At 38.2% G+C, this 16007-nt stretch overlaps 2 protein-coding genes across 3 annotated transcripts in view; both read left to right on the top strand.

The window, feature by feature from the left end:
* Nucleotides 1-9780, top strand: part of SRP9 (signal recognition particle 9) — a 15536-nt gene extending 5756 nt beyond the window's left edge. Inside the window, exons 3-4 of one of the 2 annotated variants that reach the window (XM_067729619.1) lie at nt 8565-8719; nt 9343-9780. In XM_067729619.1, the coding sequence (XP_067585720.1) occupies nt 8565-8684 (120 nt within the window). In that variant the 3' untranslated portion in view covers nt 8685-8719; nt 9343-9780. Of the gene's footprint in view, nt 1-8564 lie in introns of both variants that reach the window. The other variant, XM_067729617.1, reaches the window with a different exon arrangement.
* A 2499-nt stretch (nt 9781-12279) lies between these two features.
* Nucleotides 12280-16007, top strand: part of EPHX1 (epoxide hydrolase 1) — a 57972-nt gene continuing 54244 nt past the window's right edge. The window contains exon 1 of the mRNA XM_067729614.1: nt 12280-12377. The gene's annotated coding sequence lies outside the window, so the exon portion shown is untranslated. The remainder of the gene's footprint in view (nt 12378-16007) is intronic.

The raw sequence follows: 16007 nt of genomic DNA, 5'->3' as shown, positions 1-16007 counted from the left end.
ATTAGGTCCCGTTTGTTTATTTTTGTTTTTATTTCCATTTCTCTAGGAGGTGGGTCAAAAAGGATCTTGCTATGATTTATGTCAGAGTGTTCTGCCTATGTTTTCCTCTAAGAGTTTGAAAGTGTCTGGCCTTACATTTAGGTCTTTAATCCATTTTGAGTTTATTTTTGTGTATGGTGTTAGGGAGTGTTCTAATCTCATACTTTTACATGTACCTGTCCAGTTTTCCCAGCACCACTTATTGAAGAGGCTGTCCTTTCTCCACTATACATTCCTGCCTCCTTTATCAAAGATAAGGTGACCATATGTGTGTGGGTTTATCTCTGGGCTTTCTATGCTGTTCCCTTGATCTCGATTTCTGTTTTTGTGCCAGTACCATACTGTCTTGATTACTGTAGCTTTGTAGTATAGTCTAAAGTCAGGGAGCCTGATTCTTCCAGCTCCGTTTTTCGTTCTCAAGGTTGCTTTGGCTATTCGGGGTCTTTTGTGTTTCCATACAAATTGTGATTTTTTTTGTTCTAGTTCTGAGAAAAATGCCAGTGGTAGTTTGATAGGGATTGCATTGAATCTGTAGATTGCTTTGGGTAGTAGAGTCATTTTCACAATGTTGATTCTTCCAATCCAAGAACATGGTATATCTCTCCATCTATTTGTATCATCTTTAATTTCTTTTATCAGTGTCTTCTAGTTTTCTGCATACAGGTCTTTTGTCTCCTTAGGTAGGTTTATTCCTAGATATTTTATTCTTTTTGTTGCAATGGTAAATGGGAGTGTTTTTTTGATTTCACTTTCAGATTTTTCATCATTAGTGTATAGGAATGCCAGAGATTTGTGTGCATTAATTTTGTATCCTGCTACTTTATCAAATTCATTGATTAGCTCTAGTAGTTTTCTGGTAGCATCTTTAGGATTTTCTATGTATAGTATCATGTCATCTTCAAACAGTGACAGCTTTACTTCTTCTTTTCCGATTTGGATTCCTTTTATTTCCTTTTCTTCTCTGATTGCTGTGGCTAAAACTTCCAAAACTGTGTTGAATAAGAGTGGTGAGAGCGGGCAACCTTGTCTTGTTTCTGATCTTAGTGGAAATGCTTTCAGTTTTTCACCATTGAGGATGATGTTGGCTGTGGGTTTGTCGTATATGGCCTTTATTATGTTGAGGAAAGTTCCCTGTGTGCCTACTTTCTGCAGGGTTTTTATCATGAATGGGTGCTGAATTTTGCCAAAAGCTTTCTCTGCATCTATTGAGATGATCATATGGTTTTTCTCCTTCAGTTTGTTAGTATCACATTGATTTGCGTATACCGAAGAATCCTTGCGTTGCTGGAATAAACCCCACTTGATCATGGTGTATGATCCTTTTAATGTGCTCTTGGATTCTGTTTGCTAGTATTTTGTTGAAGATTTTTGCATCTATGTTCATCAGTGATACTGGCCTTTAGTTTTCTTTCTTTGTGACATCCTTGTCTGGTTTTGGTATCAGGGTGATGGTGGCCTCATAGAATGAGTTTGGGAGTGTTCCTCCCTCTGCTTTATTTTGGAAGAGTTTGAGAAGGATAGGTGTTAGCTCTTCTCTAAATGTTTGATAGAATTCACCTGTGAAGCCATCTGGTCCTGGGCTTTTGTTGGAAGATTTTTAATCACAGTTTCAATTTCAGTGATTGTGATTGGTCTGTTCATATTTTCTATTTATTCCTGGCTCAGTCTCGGCAGGTTGTGCATTTCTAAGAATTTGTCCATTTCTTCCAGGTTGTCCGTTTTATTGGCATAGATTTGCTTGTAGTAATCTCTCATGATCTTTTGTGTTTCTGCAGTGTCAGTTATTCTCCTTTTTCATTTCTAATTCTATTGATTTGAGTCTTCTCCCTTTTTTTCTTGATGAGTCTGGCTAATGGTTTATCAATTTTGTTTATCTTCTCAAAGAACGAGCTTTTAGTTTTATTGATCTTTGCTATCGTTTCCTTCATTTCTTTTTCATTTATTTCTGATCTGATCTTTATGATTTCTTTCCTTCTGCTAACTTTGGGGTTTTTTTGTTCTTCTTTCTCTAATTGCTTTAGGTTCAAGGTTAGGTTGTTTATTAGAGATGTTTCCTGTTTCTTAAGGTAGGATTGTATTGCTATAAACTTCCCTCTTAGAACTGCTTTTGCTGCATCCCATAGATTTTGGGTCATCGTGTCTCCATTGTCATTTGTTTCTAGGTATTTTTTAAATTTCCTCTTTGATTTCTTCAGTGATCACTTCGTTATTAAGTATTGTATTGTTTAGCCTCCATGTGTTTGTATCTTTTACAGATCTTTTCATGTAATTGATATCTAGTCTCATAGCGTTGTTGTCGGAAAAGATACTTGATACGATTTCAATTTTCTTAAATTTACCAAGGCTTGATTTGTGACCCAAGATATGATCTATCCTGGAGAATGTTCCATGAGCACTTGAGAAAAATGTGTATTCTGTTGTTTTTGGATGGAATGTCCTATAAATATCAAGTAAGTCCATCTTGTTTAATGTATCATTTAAAGCTTGTGTTTCCTTATTTATTTTCATTTTGGATGATCTGTCCATTGGTGAAAGTGGGGTGTTAAAGTCCCCTACTATGAATGTGTTAGTGTCGATTTCCCCTTTTATGGCTGTTAGTATTTGCCTTATGTATTGAGTTGCTCCTGTGTTGGGTGCATAAATATTTACAATTGTTATATCTTCTTCTTGGATCGATCCCTTGATCATTATGTAGTGTCCTTCTTTGTCTCTTCTAATAGTCTTTATTTTAAAGTCTATTTTGACTGATATGAGAATTGCTACTCCAGCTTTCTTTTGGTTTCCATTTACATGGAATATCGTTTTCCATCCCCTCACTTTCAGTCTGTATGTGTCCCTAGGTCTGAAGTGGGTCTCTTGTAGACAGCATATATATGGGTCTTGTTTTTGTATCCATTCAGCCAATCTGTGTCTTTTGGTGGGAGCATTTAATCCATTTACATTTAAGGTAATTATCGATATGTATGTTCCTATTCCCATTTTCTTAATTGTTTTGGGTTTGTTATTGTAGGTCTTTTCCTTCTCTTGTGTTTCTTGCCTAGAGAAGTTCCTTCCTTTAGCATTTGTTGTAAAGCTGGTTTGGTGGTGCTGAACTCTCTCAGCTTTTGCTTGTCTCTAGAGGTTTTAATTTGTCCATCAAATCTGAATGAGATCCTTACTGGGTAGAGTAATCTTGGTTGTAGGTTTTCCTCATTCATCACTTTAAATATGTCCTGCCACTCCCTTCTGGCTTGCACAGTTTCTGCTGAAAGATCAGCTGTTAACCTTATGGGGATTCCCTTGTGTGTTATTTGTTGTTTTTCCCTTGCTGCTTTTAATATGTTTTCTTTGTATTTAATTTTTGACAGTTTGATTAATATGTGTCTTGGTATGTTTCTCCTTGGATTTATCCTGTATGGGACTCTCTGTGGTTCCTGGACTTGATTAACTATTTCCTTTCCCATATTAGGGAAGTTTTCAACTATAATCTCTTCAACTACTTTCTCAGTCCCTTTCTTTTTCTCTTCTTCTTATGGGGCCCCTATAATTCGAATGTTGGTGGGTTTAATGTTGTCCCAGAGGTCTCTGAGACTGTCCTCAGTTCTTTTCACTCTTTTTTCTTTATTTTGCTCTGCAGTAGTTATTTCCATTATTTTATCTTCCAGGTCACTTATCCGTTCTTCTGCCTCAGTTATTCTGCTATTGATCCCTTCTAGAGCATTTTAAATTTCATTTATTGTGTTGTTCATTGTTGCTTGTTTCATCTTTAGTTCTTCTAGGTCTGTTAAATGTTTCTTGCATTTTGTCTATTCTCTTTCCAAGATTTTGGATCATCTTTACTATCATTATTCTGAATTCTTTTTCAGGTAGACTACCTATTTCCTCTTCATTTGTTAGGTCTGGTGAATTTTTATCTTGCTCCTTCGTCTGCTGTGTGTTTTTCTGTCTTCTCATTTTGCTTAGCTTACTGTGTTTGGGGTCTCCTTTTTGCAGGCTGCAGGTTCGTAGTTCCCATTGTTTTTGGTGTCTGTCCCCAGTGGCTAAAGTTGGTTCAGTGGGTTGTGTAGGCTTCCTGGTGGAGGGGATTAGTGCCTGTGTTCTGGTGGATGAGGTTGGATCTTGTCTTTCTGGTGGGCAGGTCCACATCTGGTGGTGTGTTTTGGGGTGTCTGTGGACTTACTATGATTTTAGGCAGCCTCTCTGCTAATGGGTGGAGTTGTGTTCCTGTCTTGCTAGTTGTTTGGCATAGGGTATCCAGAACTGTAGCTTGCTGGTTGTTGAGTGAAGCTGGGTGTTGGTGTTGAGATGGAGATCTCTGGGAGATTTTTGCCGTTTGATATTACTTGGAGCTAGGAGGTCTCTTGTGGACCAGCTCTCCCACCTCAGAGGCACAGCACTGACTCCTGGCTGGAGCACCAAGAGCCTTTTCGTCCACACGGCTCTATTACTATCTTTTTGAACCACAGTGCTTCACAGAACAAAGCTTGGGAGTTGATATGGTGCATAGTGAAGACTTCATTCAGTGTCAGAACATGAAGCAAATTCTCTGTTTCATCCTTGGATCTTAACCTTAACAATTCAGTTATTCCCTCACAGAAGTCCACCCACTGGAGTGAAGGTTCTCAGCCCCACGTCGGGCTTCCCAACCTGCTAGTGTTGGAGGGTCTCCTGCAGAGGCGGGCGGTGGCTGTGGCTCACCATGGGAACAAGGACACTGGCAGTAGAAGTTCTGGGAAGTACTCCTTGGCGTGAGCCCTCCCAGAGTCTGCCATTAGCCCCTGGAAGCAATTTTTATAGGCACTTGGAAAGATAATTCAACTTACTTCATTAATGCAGTATGTTAAGTGTAGTTTAATAACTGCTGTCTTCGGACCCTAAGCAAGAGGAACGTAGAGACCAAAAGTGGATATGAGGAGTGAAGGTTTCTTTATACGTGTGTGAGAAGTAAATAATGGATTTGAACACAAGTTATAGGCTCTGTAATTGTATTTCTGACCTTCCCTGTCTGCTCACTGTCTGTTCCTCACACCCCATTCATTCCTTACCCCTCTGCCATCTGGTTTCTGCATGAAGTCTTCCACTCAGACTGCTCTTGGTGAGAGCTCAGCAGCAGCCCCTTTATTTTCAAACCCAGTAGCCTCAGCAGTTCATATTTTATGTGACCTCCTGGCTGCTTCTGAGAAAACCACTTCTTGTAGAAATTATTATTTTGGCATCTGTGCTCCGTTTTATCTTGTTTTTCTGTTTCATTCTTCTTTGCTAATTATTCCACTGATGTGCCCCCATAAATATTGGTTTCTCCAGGATTCTGTTCTTGATCTTTTCATACCACTTCTGGACCAACCCATTAAGTCCAGTACTGCCTGTATCTGTCTGTTTCCAATTTTGTACCTTTAGGTCATATTTTTCTTTTGGCTTCCTGACTAGCTCTAAGTTGAGCATCCTGCCTCCTCTACTCGTTAACATTAGCCTGTCTAGAATGGAACTCATCATATCTTATCAAACTGGCTCTTCCTGTTTTTTTCTCTGTTACTTGCTCAGAAACCTGGGGATCATCTTTGGTCCCTTCCTTTCCCTCATTCTCACATTAACTATTCCTTCATTTGAAAAACTTGTATTTTGATCCTCCGATAAGTTCCATACATTTTGCTGGGCATTTGTGAATTATTGATTCAAGCTCCCTCGTCTCATTTTCTGCCATGAACTCTCCATCTTGACTGCTAACTTCTTAACTTTAAGGACTCAATGTCACTCACCTGGACTAGTAGAATAGGCTCTAACTGTGTCCCTGCTTCCAGTTCATCCTTTAGTCGTCCTATGCTGCCCTGCCGGAGTGATTTCTAAAAATGCAAATTTGGTTGTTACTACCCTGCTTAAAAATCTTTAGTGGCCAAAAAAAAATCTTTAGTGGCTTCTCATCACTCATAATGTAAATTCCACCCGCATATCCTGTCTAATCTTCGTTTTTCAGTGTTACTTAAGGGCTCCTTTCATATGCCATGATGTCTTAGGCCTCTGCGCTTTTTTTTTTTTTTTTTTTTTTGCGGCACACGGGCCTCTCACTGTTGTGGCCTCTCCCACTGTGGAGCACAGGCTCTGGACGCACAGGCTCAGCAGCCATGGCTCACGGGCCCAGCCGCTCCGCGGCATGTGGGATCTTCCTGGACCGGGGCACGAACCCGTGTCCCCTGCATCGGCAGGCGGATTCTCAACCACTGCGCCACCAGGGAAGCCCAGCCTCTGTGCTTTTGAACAGTCTGTTTCCATCTCTGTAATATTGAATCCTACCCCTGCCCCAATGTGACAAACCTGCTGCTTATCTTTCAAAACCCAGCTCAAAAGGATTGCTTCATCTCTTACTTTTATTTCTGCCTCTTTTTGTGCTGTGTCACAATTGTCTTATTAGATTGTGAGCTTCAAAATAAAGATAGATCACTAATATTCTTACCAGTATTTGTAGTGACTAGCATGGTGTCCTGACCCAGAGGGTACTTAGCAAACACTTTTTTTTAATGGATTAATTCTTTAAAAAATTTAATAGTGACTTTAAAAATGACTTTTTGGTCATATATTTTACTATATTTTTGTTCAGGGTTCCATTGTGAGGTTGTGTGAAGTCAGATCTTTTAATGATTACCATGTCTTCCAAGAACCAATTGAGTTTGGTGAAGTAACTGTGAAAATGTGGAAAAGGAAGAATAAATTGAGCTCTGTTGTGCTAAACCTAGATTCAAGAGATCTGAATCCTAAGCTTAGCCATCTACCAGCATTTCATCCTGGGGAAAGTTCAGGCCAAAAGTTTTGGCTTTGGGGGCCATAATTTTCTTGTCTACGAAGTGCCACAGTGATAGTCTGCTTACGCAGTTGGGTTGTTGTGGAATGTAAATGAAATATGTGGAAGTGCCTAGCACTAGTGCCTGCACTTAGTAGATTCAGTAAATGTATACTTGAATCTCGAGCATTCACACTGAGAAAAAGTTTACTTATGATTGTCGCAGAGTGAATAGACGTATCTACTGAAGAGAAGTTGGTATATCCTGCTTTAAAAATAGAGGAAAATGCAGAATTGAATTCAATACAAGAGGCTTTATCTCCAGATGATGACTTTTTGCCTCTGGTAATGATTCAATATAGTTAAAGGATTCATGGTAAGCAGTATTGGAAAGAACTTTATTTAAAATTGATGATTCCTGTGACAAGATCTAAATATGAAAAATACTTTTTGTCTCCTTTCTTAAAACTACTGAGAACTACTCCATGTCTAGAAGGGACCAAAGATACAATCAAACCCATCCTCCTAAACAGTAAATATATGAATCAACTCCAACATAAAAATTTGTTTTCTAATGATTCTTAAAGAAAAGTTTGTATACTTCAGTAATTCATTTTAATGGCTAATAATTCCTTCACAAAACTCATCTTAGACTTCATTATTATCGTCATGGAGCTTTGACTTTTTTATAGTCCCATTTATGCATCATTTTTTTCCAGTGCCATGACTGATTTATAATATTGTCTTCTGTGGACCTAAAATCTTTCTGTGTATTTTAATGAGAAGGTGTTTGTTCTTCTCACTAAACTGTAGTGAGAAGGTATTTTTTCTTCTACAGAACATATACTAAAATTGAAACGGTGGAGATGGTTATGGCCGCTTTACAAAATTGTTAGACAAATTTGTACAATGCGTGGATAAAATTTTTTTAAGCAAGTGAATTAAAGGCTGTATGAATTCAGATCAGTTGGGCATGATGGGGTTGAATCCAAAGTACTTAAGTTGATGAATATTACTGTAGGATCATGAAGTTCCCATTGTTTAAAACTCACGTGAATCTAAGATGCGCTAAAGAAAAATGGATCAGTGTTACAAGATGAAAAAAAGACTGCCAGCTTAAATTGGATAATTTTGAAGATTCTAGAACAAATGGTTTTATGGCCAGCGATAAACAGATCTTAAGTATCTAATGAAGAATTGAATTTATAGCAAGGAAGAATTTGGTTTGGTTTAAAAATTATAAGTAATGTCAGAAAATCAAGGTTGAATAGATTTATCTCGTTTGATTTAGGTAGCAACCAGCAGTAAGCAAGGGATTCCAGATTTTTTTTAAATTATCATTAACCCTCCCCCCCTCCCATTTCACAAATAGAGAAAGGGATCCTAAGATTTATATGCTTTTCCCACTGTAACTCAATCATTTATGACCAGATCCCAGGGAGAAAATATCTAATTCCAATCTTGAAGTCTTCTCATCAGACCATGGCAGAATTTGAATACGTTATTCAACTGGTCATTTTTGAGAAGCTTCTAATAGAGTTGTTTGTTTTTTAACCACAGCAGTGGCATTTGAAATATTATAAATACTAAACTTAAGGAATGTAATTGTTGGGGACTTGGAAACTTGAATGTAATTTCTTTAGTATGACCTCCAGAGGAAGTAGAGCAAAACAGCGGTAGGAAAAGACTCAAAATTTTATCCAAGCATACGTTTGCTACGTCATTGATAATCTAGTTTTACATAGTTAATGTGTGCTTTTAAAATTTCTGACAGTGTTTGGTGTATAGAACAGACCAAGCTCAAGATGTAAAGAAGATTGAGAAATTCCACAGTCAACTAATGCGACTTATGGTGGCCAAGGAATCCCGCAGTGTTGCCATGGAAACAGACTGAATGGTTTGGAATGAAGACTGTCATGTTCCTAGGAAGTAAATATCTTTTGAATTTGAGAAAGTGTTGGGACAGAAAATACTTTATGTAACTAAGTGGGCTATTCAGAAGCCAAGAGATCATTTTTTGTACTTTATTTTTTAATGTTTACTTTAGAGAGCTAGGACTGTAAATGCTTTCAGTTAAAAAACTTTTATTTATTTTTGGAAATGGAACAAGGAATGGCTCTATCTTGGAAACTTTTTGCAGATTGTTTGATGTTAGGCAAAATAAATAATTACTCTCTGGTAAGTTTGTATCAGTAATTTGAAAATGAGATATCAAGAAAAGCCAGTTATTCCTTAAATTTAGTTAATCTGTCTTTAAAAGAAAAATTAAATGGAACCATTTTGCTGGATTGATGTATTTCTTTTGGAGCATTAATTTTGTGCTGTTGATGACCAGCAAATATAAAATACGGTAACTGGAATTAACTGTGCACAGCAGTATAGCTGATTATATATGGTAGTGTAGTCTCAATTATATCTAAAGATAACTATGAAAACAAGTATGCTTTACCTTAAACTTTACAAATTTAAACTATATTTTTAAATATAAGGGATTCATAGTATCATTAACTTGTTGAGCAAAGACTAACTTTGAATCTAATTTTCATGCCTAGAAACGTCTGCTGTTACTTTAAATGCATGAACAGAATGCTCACTAATGGATCGAAACCACCATATTACAGGAATATTTGCCACATATTTGCCATCTATATTTTCTCAGAAGGGCTAAGGATTATTTGAACTGTTAAATTTTTGCATACCTCTCTGACACCCCAACCCATTTCTCTCATTACTTAACCAAGGTGTTAAGCATGACTCTCACAACTGTTCTCCATTAAATCAGAAGTATGATATTATTTGATATTTATCTTATATTTGTAACCTGAGTTTTACCACCTGAATATAATGTTCACATGTTGATTCTTACATTAAAATATTTTTTGTTAGGGATTTGTTGTGTTGACCACCGTTTTAACATGGAAAGTTCCATTAGCCATATGAATTTTGGCATGTTTCAGAGAGATCAGTAAATAAAATATTACATGAAGATATATTGTTTCTCTTTAAGTTTTTAACTTCTCAAGAATTACTTATTTCTTGACTGGGATATTCTATATTTATTTAGACTAAAGTGAGCCTAATGATGCTATATATACATTTTTATTTATTTTGTTTCTTGGTACTTTTATTATATGACTTTCTCTGAGCTGTATGCTATGGCATTTTGTTTTCTTGATTAAGAAAAGTAACGTTAGGGCGTCCCTGGTGGCGCAGTCGTTGAGAGTCCGCCTGCCGATGCAGGGGACGTGGGTTCGTGCCCCGGTCTGGGAAGATCCCACATGCCGTGGAGCAGCTAGGCCCGTGAGGCATGGCCGCTGAGCCTGCGTGTCCGGAGCCTGTGCTCCGCAACAGGAGAGGCCACAACAGTGAGAGGCCTGCGTACCGCAAAAAAAAAAAAAAAAAGAAAAGTAACATCAAATAGTATAGGGTTTTTTGGGTTTTGGTGTTTTCCCCCCATAGTAGGATAACCAGAGGTTTTTATGGCCTTTTTCTTTTTCATTTACATCTTTCACTTTTTAACACTATTTTATGAAGATAACTGGGAATGGGGGGGACTTCTGTTTGAGTTCTTTGAGTCCTTGTAGCTTGCAGCAGTGATTAAGAGCAGGGGTTCCAAGGCAGACTGCCTGCGTTGCAATCTTGGCTCCACTGTTCCCCAGTTCTGTGGCTTTTGAGACAGTACTTCTCTAAGCCTCCATTTTCTTCTCTGGAAGTTGGGCTGACAGTAGTATTCATAGGGCTTTGAGGATTAAATGGCATAATCCCCTTTAAGCCCTTAGCACAGTACCTGGAACACAGTAAAGCTCAATAAACGGTAGCTATTATTACTATTATTGTTATGATTGTTATTTTTCAGGGGACTGGGTATAAGTAGCCAGCTCTTAAGTTTTCTCATAATTGTAATTGAATAGTTACTTATAAGTAACGTTTGCCTTTTCTACCGAGCTATGTCTATTATCAAATGCCATTTTTGGCAGGTGAGGTAAAACAAGATTGTCCCCATGGGGAGTGTTCTTATGTGGTGGGGGAAACTGAAATCCTTAAATCTAAAACATGTTTATTTGTATCTACACAAAATAAAATTACTAAGAGAACTAATTGGTGGTGGGTGAAAGTATTGAATCTCTTAAAGACCATATGAATAATAAAACACCAAATTATGTATTCTGAAAATCGCAATGCTGTATACTCTGATTTTTTTTCTTTTATTAGGAAGTATTTCTGGATACTATAATCACACTTTCATGGACTTTTTTTGGTGGGGGGGCTGCATGTCTGGCTTGCGAGATCTTAGTGCCCCAACGAGGGATTGAGCCCCGGGCCCCAGCAGTGAGAGCCCCAAGTCCTAACCACTGGACCGCCACGGAATTCCCCATGAACTAATTTTTAGCAAACTGTTTTGTGATGTATTTGATCAAATGCTGCTTATTCTAAGGTAATCCAAATGAAGTCATCATAGTAATTAAGATTCTAGGTACAGCTAGCGGTTTTGTTCTTCTCTTGGAAAGACCCACTCTCCTTGGAGCACAGAGCCCATTAAGCGTTGTTGGCTACATATGTTCTCTGTTGAAAGGGCTGGCTTCTCCTTTCTCCCTAGCTTGCCAACTTTGTGTCTTAAAAATATAAAATCTCTTAGTCACAGCTCTAAGTCAGTGATTAGAGGCAGTGTTGGCAGCATTTTATAGTTGATATCTTCTGTTAGCCTTAGAAAAATCTAACACAACAATATGATGGTAATCGTCTTGAAAGTACAGTTGACCCTTGAACAACATGGGTTTGAACTGCACAGATCCACTTATATGCCAGTTTTTTTCAAAAATGCATAATACAGTAATACACAATCTGCAGTTGGTTGGAATTACAGTTATGGAGGGCTGGCTATAAAGTTAAATGTGGATTTTCTACTGCATAGAGCGTCAGCACTCCTAACCCCTGCGTTGTTCAAGGGTCAGCTGTATGTAAAACTAATTCAGAATGAGTGAAATGTGAAATTAATTGCCCAAGGACAGTAAGAGGTACTCCTTTCTGCCTACTAAAAATGAAACAAAACCAAATCCCTAGTTAATATTTATTGTTCCCCTTTTAGTAAAAAATACCTTGTTGTGGTAGTGGCAATATCATAGTATTTAGTATTATTTCTGTTTTTTGTTTTTGTTTTTTTTTGTGTGTGGTACGCGGGCCTCTCACTGCTGTGGCCTCTCCCATTGCGGAGCACAGGCTCCGGACGCGCAGGCTCAGCGGCCATGGCTCACGGGCCCAGCCGCTCCATGGCATGCTGGATCTTCCCAGACCGGGGCACGAACCCGTGTCCCCTGCATCGGCAGGCAGACTCTCAACCACTGCGCCACCAGGGAAGCCCAGTATTATTATTTTTAAAACAGAAAATATTCCTCTAGTTCTACAGTTAAAATTTATGATAGCATGAGAAGAAAGTCAAAATATTTCATTCTTCTTTCTTACATTAAAAGTAGTGATGGGGCTGGTTCCAGATAAAGATGAAGAAGCATGCTCCACCATGGCTCTTCCACTGAGTACAGCTATGAATGCACAGAGCATCTGTTGGAGGACTCTGAAAAGAAAATAGCAGGTGGGTTGGGCAAGAAGACTAGAATTTGAAGTACCACTGAACCAGTGATGAATGAGTCTTATCATTTTCCTCCCTCTCGTATCCCCCAGCCTGAATTCAACACATTGGAAACCTAGAAGTGAGTACTGGGGTGTAGACCAGGAGTGCCAGAAGCCTTCGGGTCTGACCCAAGAAGTAGAAGGGTAACTTCTAATATTTGGAGAGAGTGCAGAAATCCTTTTTCTTTCCCCCGCCTTTTCTGTGTTCTCTTACAGCCCACCCCCAAGCAATCCCATGGTGGTGACAGTGTCAGCTACTGGCAATGGGAGCCTGCAGGAGCCAAAACTCAGGGAGATAGCCCTACCTTTCCAGTACGGCTGTGTTTCCAAGAGGGTGGAACCAGCCTTCATTCTTTTCTCTCTCTTCTCTATCTGCTTGGCCCTGGATGCAAAAGATGGTGGCAGAAGTACACAGGGTAACTAAAGCCAGATTTCTTTTGGCCCGAGAACCAATAGAAGGAATCAAAGTACCAGCGAGATCATAGAAAGGAAGGAACTCAAAAAAGTGACCTTATAAAGCTGTTTGTGTAGTTCTGAGTCTGCCCCCAATCTGCTAATGTGTGTGGATCTGATTCTTTTCAGTATGTTAAAGACTTAGAAACTGAATAGGTAGACCACCACCCAAATCCCAGACCAGCAGTTGGGAGGCATTCACATACAGCAGGTCCAAAAAGCACTGCAAAAATTCTGAAAGCTGCACCTGTCTTCTGTAGGCTATGATTCCAATGTCAGTTCACCTTCCAAAAACTGACTGGTGTTGAACACCTGAAAGTAACCAAAAGAAACAAAAACAAAAAGCCTTTGCCTGCAACCTTACCAGGTTGACTACCTCCTGAAACAAACAAAAACTCTGAATTCTCCATAGGATTTAAACAAGGCCCAGAGTTGGTAACAATATTCAAAATGTCAAGGATACAATCAGAAATTTTCTGGCATAGAAAACTCCAAATTTGGTGAAAAACTTAAAACCTACAGATTCAAGAAGGCCAGAGAAATCCATATCATAATGGAAATCCAACCACAAACATAATGAAACTGGACAATGATCTGGAAAGCAGCCAGTGAAAAGCATTATCTATAGGGAAACAATTATTTGAATGACTGGATTTCTCATCAGAAATCATGGAGGCCAGCAGGAAGTGGCACAATATTTCTAAATTGCTGAAAGGAAAGAATTATCAACCAGAATTTTATATCCACAGAAAATATCCTTCAGGAACAAAAGTGATATAAAGCCATTCTTGGATGAAGGAAAAGGAAGAGAATCCATTGCCAGCAGACTTGGTGTAAAAAAGAATTACTAAAGGAAGTTCTTCAGTTAGAAGGGAAATGATACCATAAGGGAAACTGAAACATTTCAGGAGTGAAGGAAGAGCAATAGAAATGGTAATTATCGAGGTTAAAAGAATATTCTGTTGAGTTCTTAAAATACGTTTGATAGTAGAAATAAAATATATATGGTGTTCTCACTGTGTGTAGTTGTAATACATAAGATATCAGTAGCATAAAGGAGGAGGATAAAGAGACCCATATGATAGTAAACTTTCTACATTCCACTCAAAGTGAAAAAATATTTATTCTAAGTAGACTGAAAAGTATGGATATCCTCATCCCTCAAGCAATCACTGAAAGAACTATGCAAAGAAATATAATAACACAGTAGATAAAATGAAATACTAAAAAACATTTTTAAAAAGTGGGGGGGCAAGAAAAGGGCATCAGGAGCAAAATATAGGAAACAAACACAAACCAAATAACAAAGTGGTAGGCCTAAGTGCAGCATATCAACACTTACATCAAATGCAAATAGTTAAAGCACACAGAGATTGTCAAAACACAAAATACTAGAACCAGTTGTACTCTCTGCAAGAAGCTTACTTCAAATATAATGGTATTTGAAGGTAACAAGTAGGTTACAAGTAAGAGGATGGAAAAAACATGCAATGCAAACACTAATCAAAAGAAAGCTACCTGGACTGTGTTAATATTAAAAAGTAGACGTCAAAGGGGAAAGGTGGGGGGGGGGGGTAGGGATAAATTGAGAGTTTGGGATTGACATAAACACACTACTATATTAAAACAGATAACCACCAAGGACCTACCATATAGCACAGGGACCTCTGCTCAGTGTTCTGTAACAACCAAAATGGGAAACGAATTTGAAAAAGAATAGATACATGTATATGTATAACTGAATCACTTTGTTGCACACCTGAAATTAACACATTAATCAACTATACTCCAATATAAAATAAAATTTTTTTAAAATTAGATTTCAGAGCAAAGAATATTTCCAAGCATAAAGAGGGACAATATATTGATAAAAGGGTCAATTCACCAAGACATAATAATCCTAAATGTGATTTCACATAAACAGCTTCAAAATGCATGAAGCAAAACCTGAACTGAACTGAAAGAAGAAACAAAAATCCACAATTATATTTGAAACCTACAATGCAACTCTGACATCATATATCCAGAGTTAGCACAGACTTCACTGGTTAAAAGCAAAGTCCTCCATGAGACTCCCTCACTTCAAACACAAGCTGCAAGCTCTGGGGTTCCCAGGCCACCTGCACTTCTGACCAACTGGCTACAAATTCAGGGGTACCCTCTATCCCCTCCGGTTTCATAATTTGCTAGAGTGACTCACAGAATTCAACAAAGCACTATACTTAGCAGTTTTATTATAAAAGGTATGTCAGGACCAGTCAAATGAAGAGACATAGGGTAAGAACTGAGAGGGTACCAAATGCAAAGCTGCCATGTTCTTAGGGCAAATTACTCTCCCAGCACATACATATATGATTACCAATCAGGGAAGCTCACCTGAGCTTTGGCTGTCCATTATGTTTCATCATGTAGGAATGATTGAATCATTGGCCACGTACTAGAACTCAATCTCCAACCTCACTGCATCTCCCCAAAGGATGGGCCAGACATCTGGCCTAAGATCACCAACCCTCTAATCATACGACTGGCCCTTCTGGCATGGCCAGGCCCCATCGCAAGTTATCTCATTAGTATGAACTCAAGACATGGTCCTAGGGCCCACCATGAATAACAAAGACTCTTCTATCACTCAGGAAATTCCTAAGATTTAGAGGTTAATTCCCAGGAACAAGGGACAAAGACTAAATAAATTCTTTATTATACAACAATTTACTCAGTAATAAAACTTGTAAGTAGAAAATTAGCAAGGATGTAGAAGAACACCACCACCATCAAGCAGCTGGATCTAATTGACACACAGAACACTCAGTTCAACAGCAGAATACTTCTAGTGCAGGTGAGACATTCATTAATGTCATACTGGAAACTCTAGCCAGTGCAACAAGGCAAGAAAAATAAAGGCATCCAAATTGGAAAGGAGGAAGTAACTATCCATATTTATAGATAACATGACGGGACACATAGAGAATTCTATGGAATCTACAAAAAGGCTACTGAAACTAGTAAGTGAGTTTATCAAGGTTGCAGGTTACAAGATCAACATATATAATTTTATTTCTGTATACTGTATGCAATAAACAGGTATGGAAATTTAAAAGACAAATACATTTTTAATATCACAAAGCTCAATATCAAAAAA

This window comes from Pseudorca crassidens, chromosome 2 (assembly GCF_039906515.1).
Source record: "Pseudorca crassidens isolate mPseCra1 chromosome 2, mPseCra1.hap1, whole genome shotgun sequence".
Taxonomy (NCBI): domain Eukaryota; kingdom Metazoa; phylum Chordata; class Mammalia; order Artiodactyla; family Delphinidae; genus Pseudorca; species Pseudorca crassidens.
This window is presented reverse-complemented; position numbering and strand designations above follow the sequence as displayed.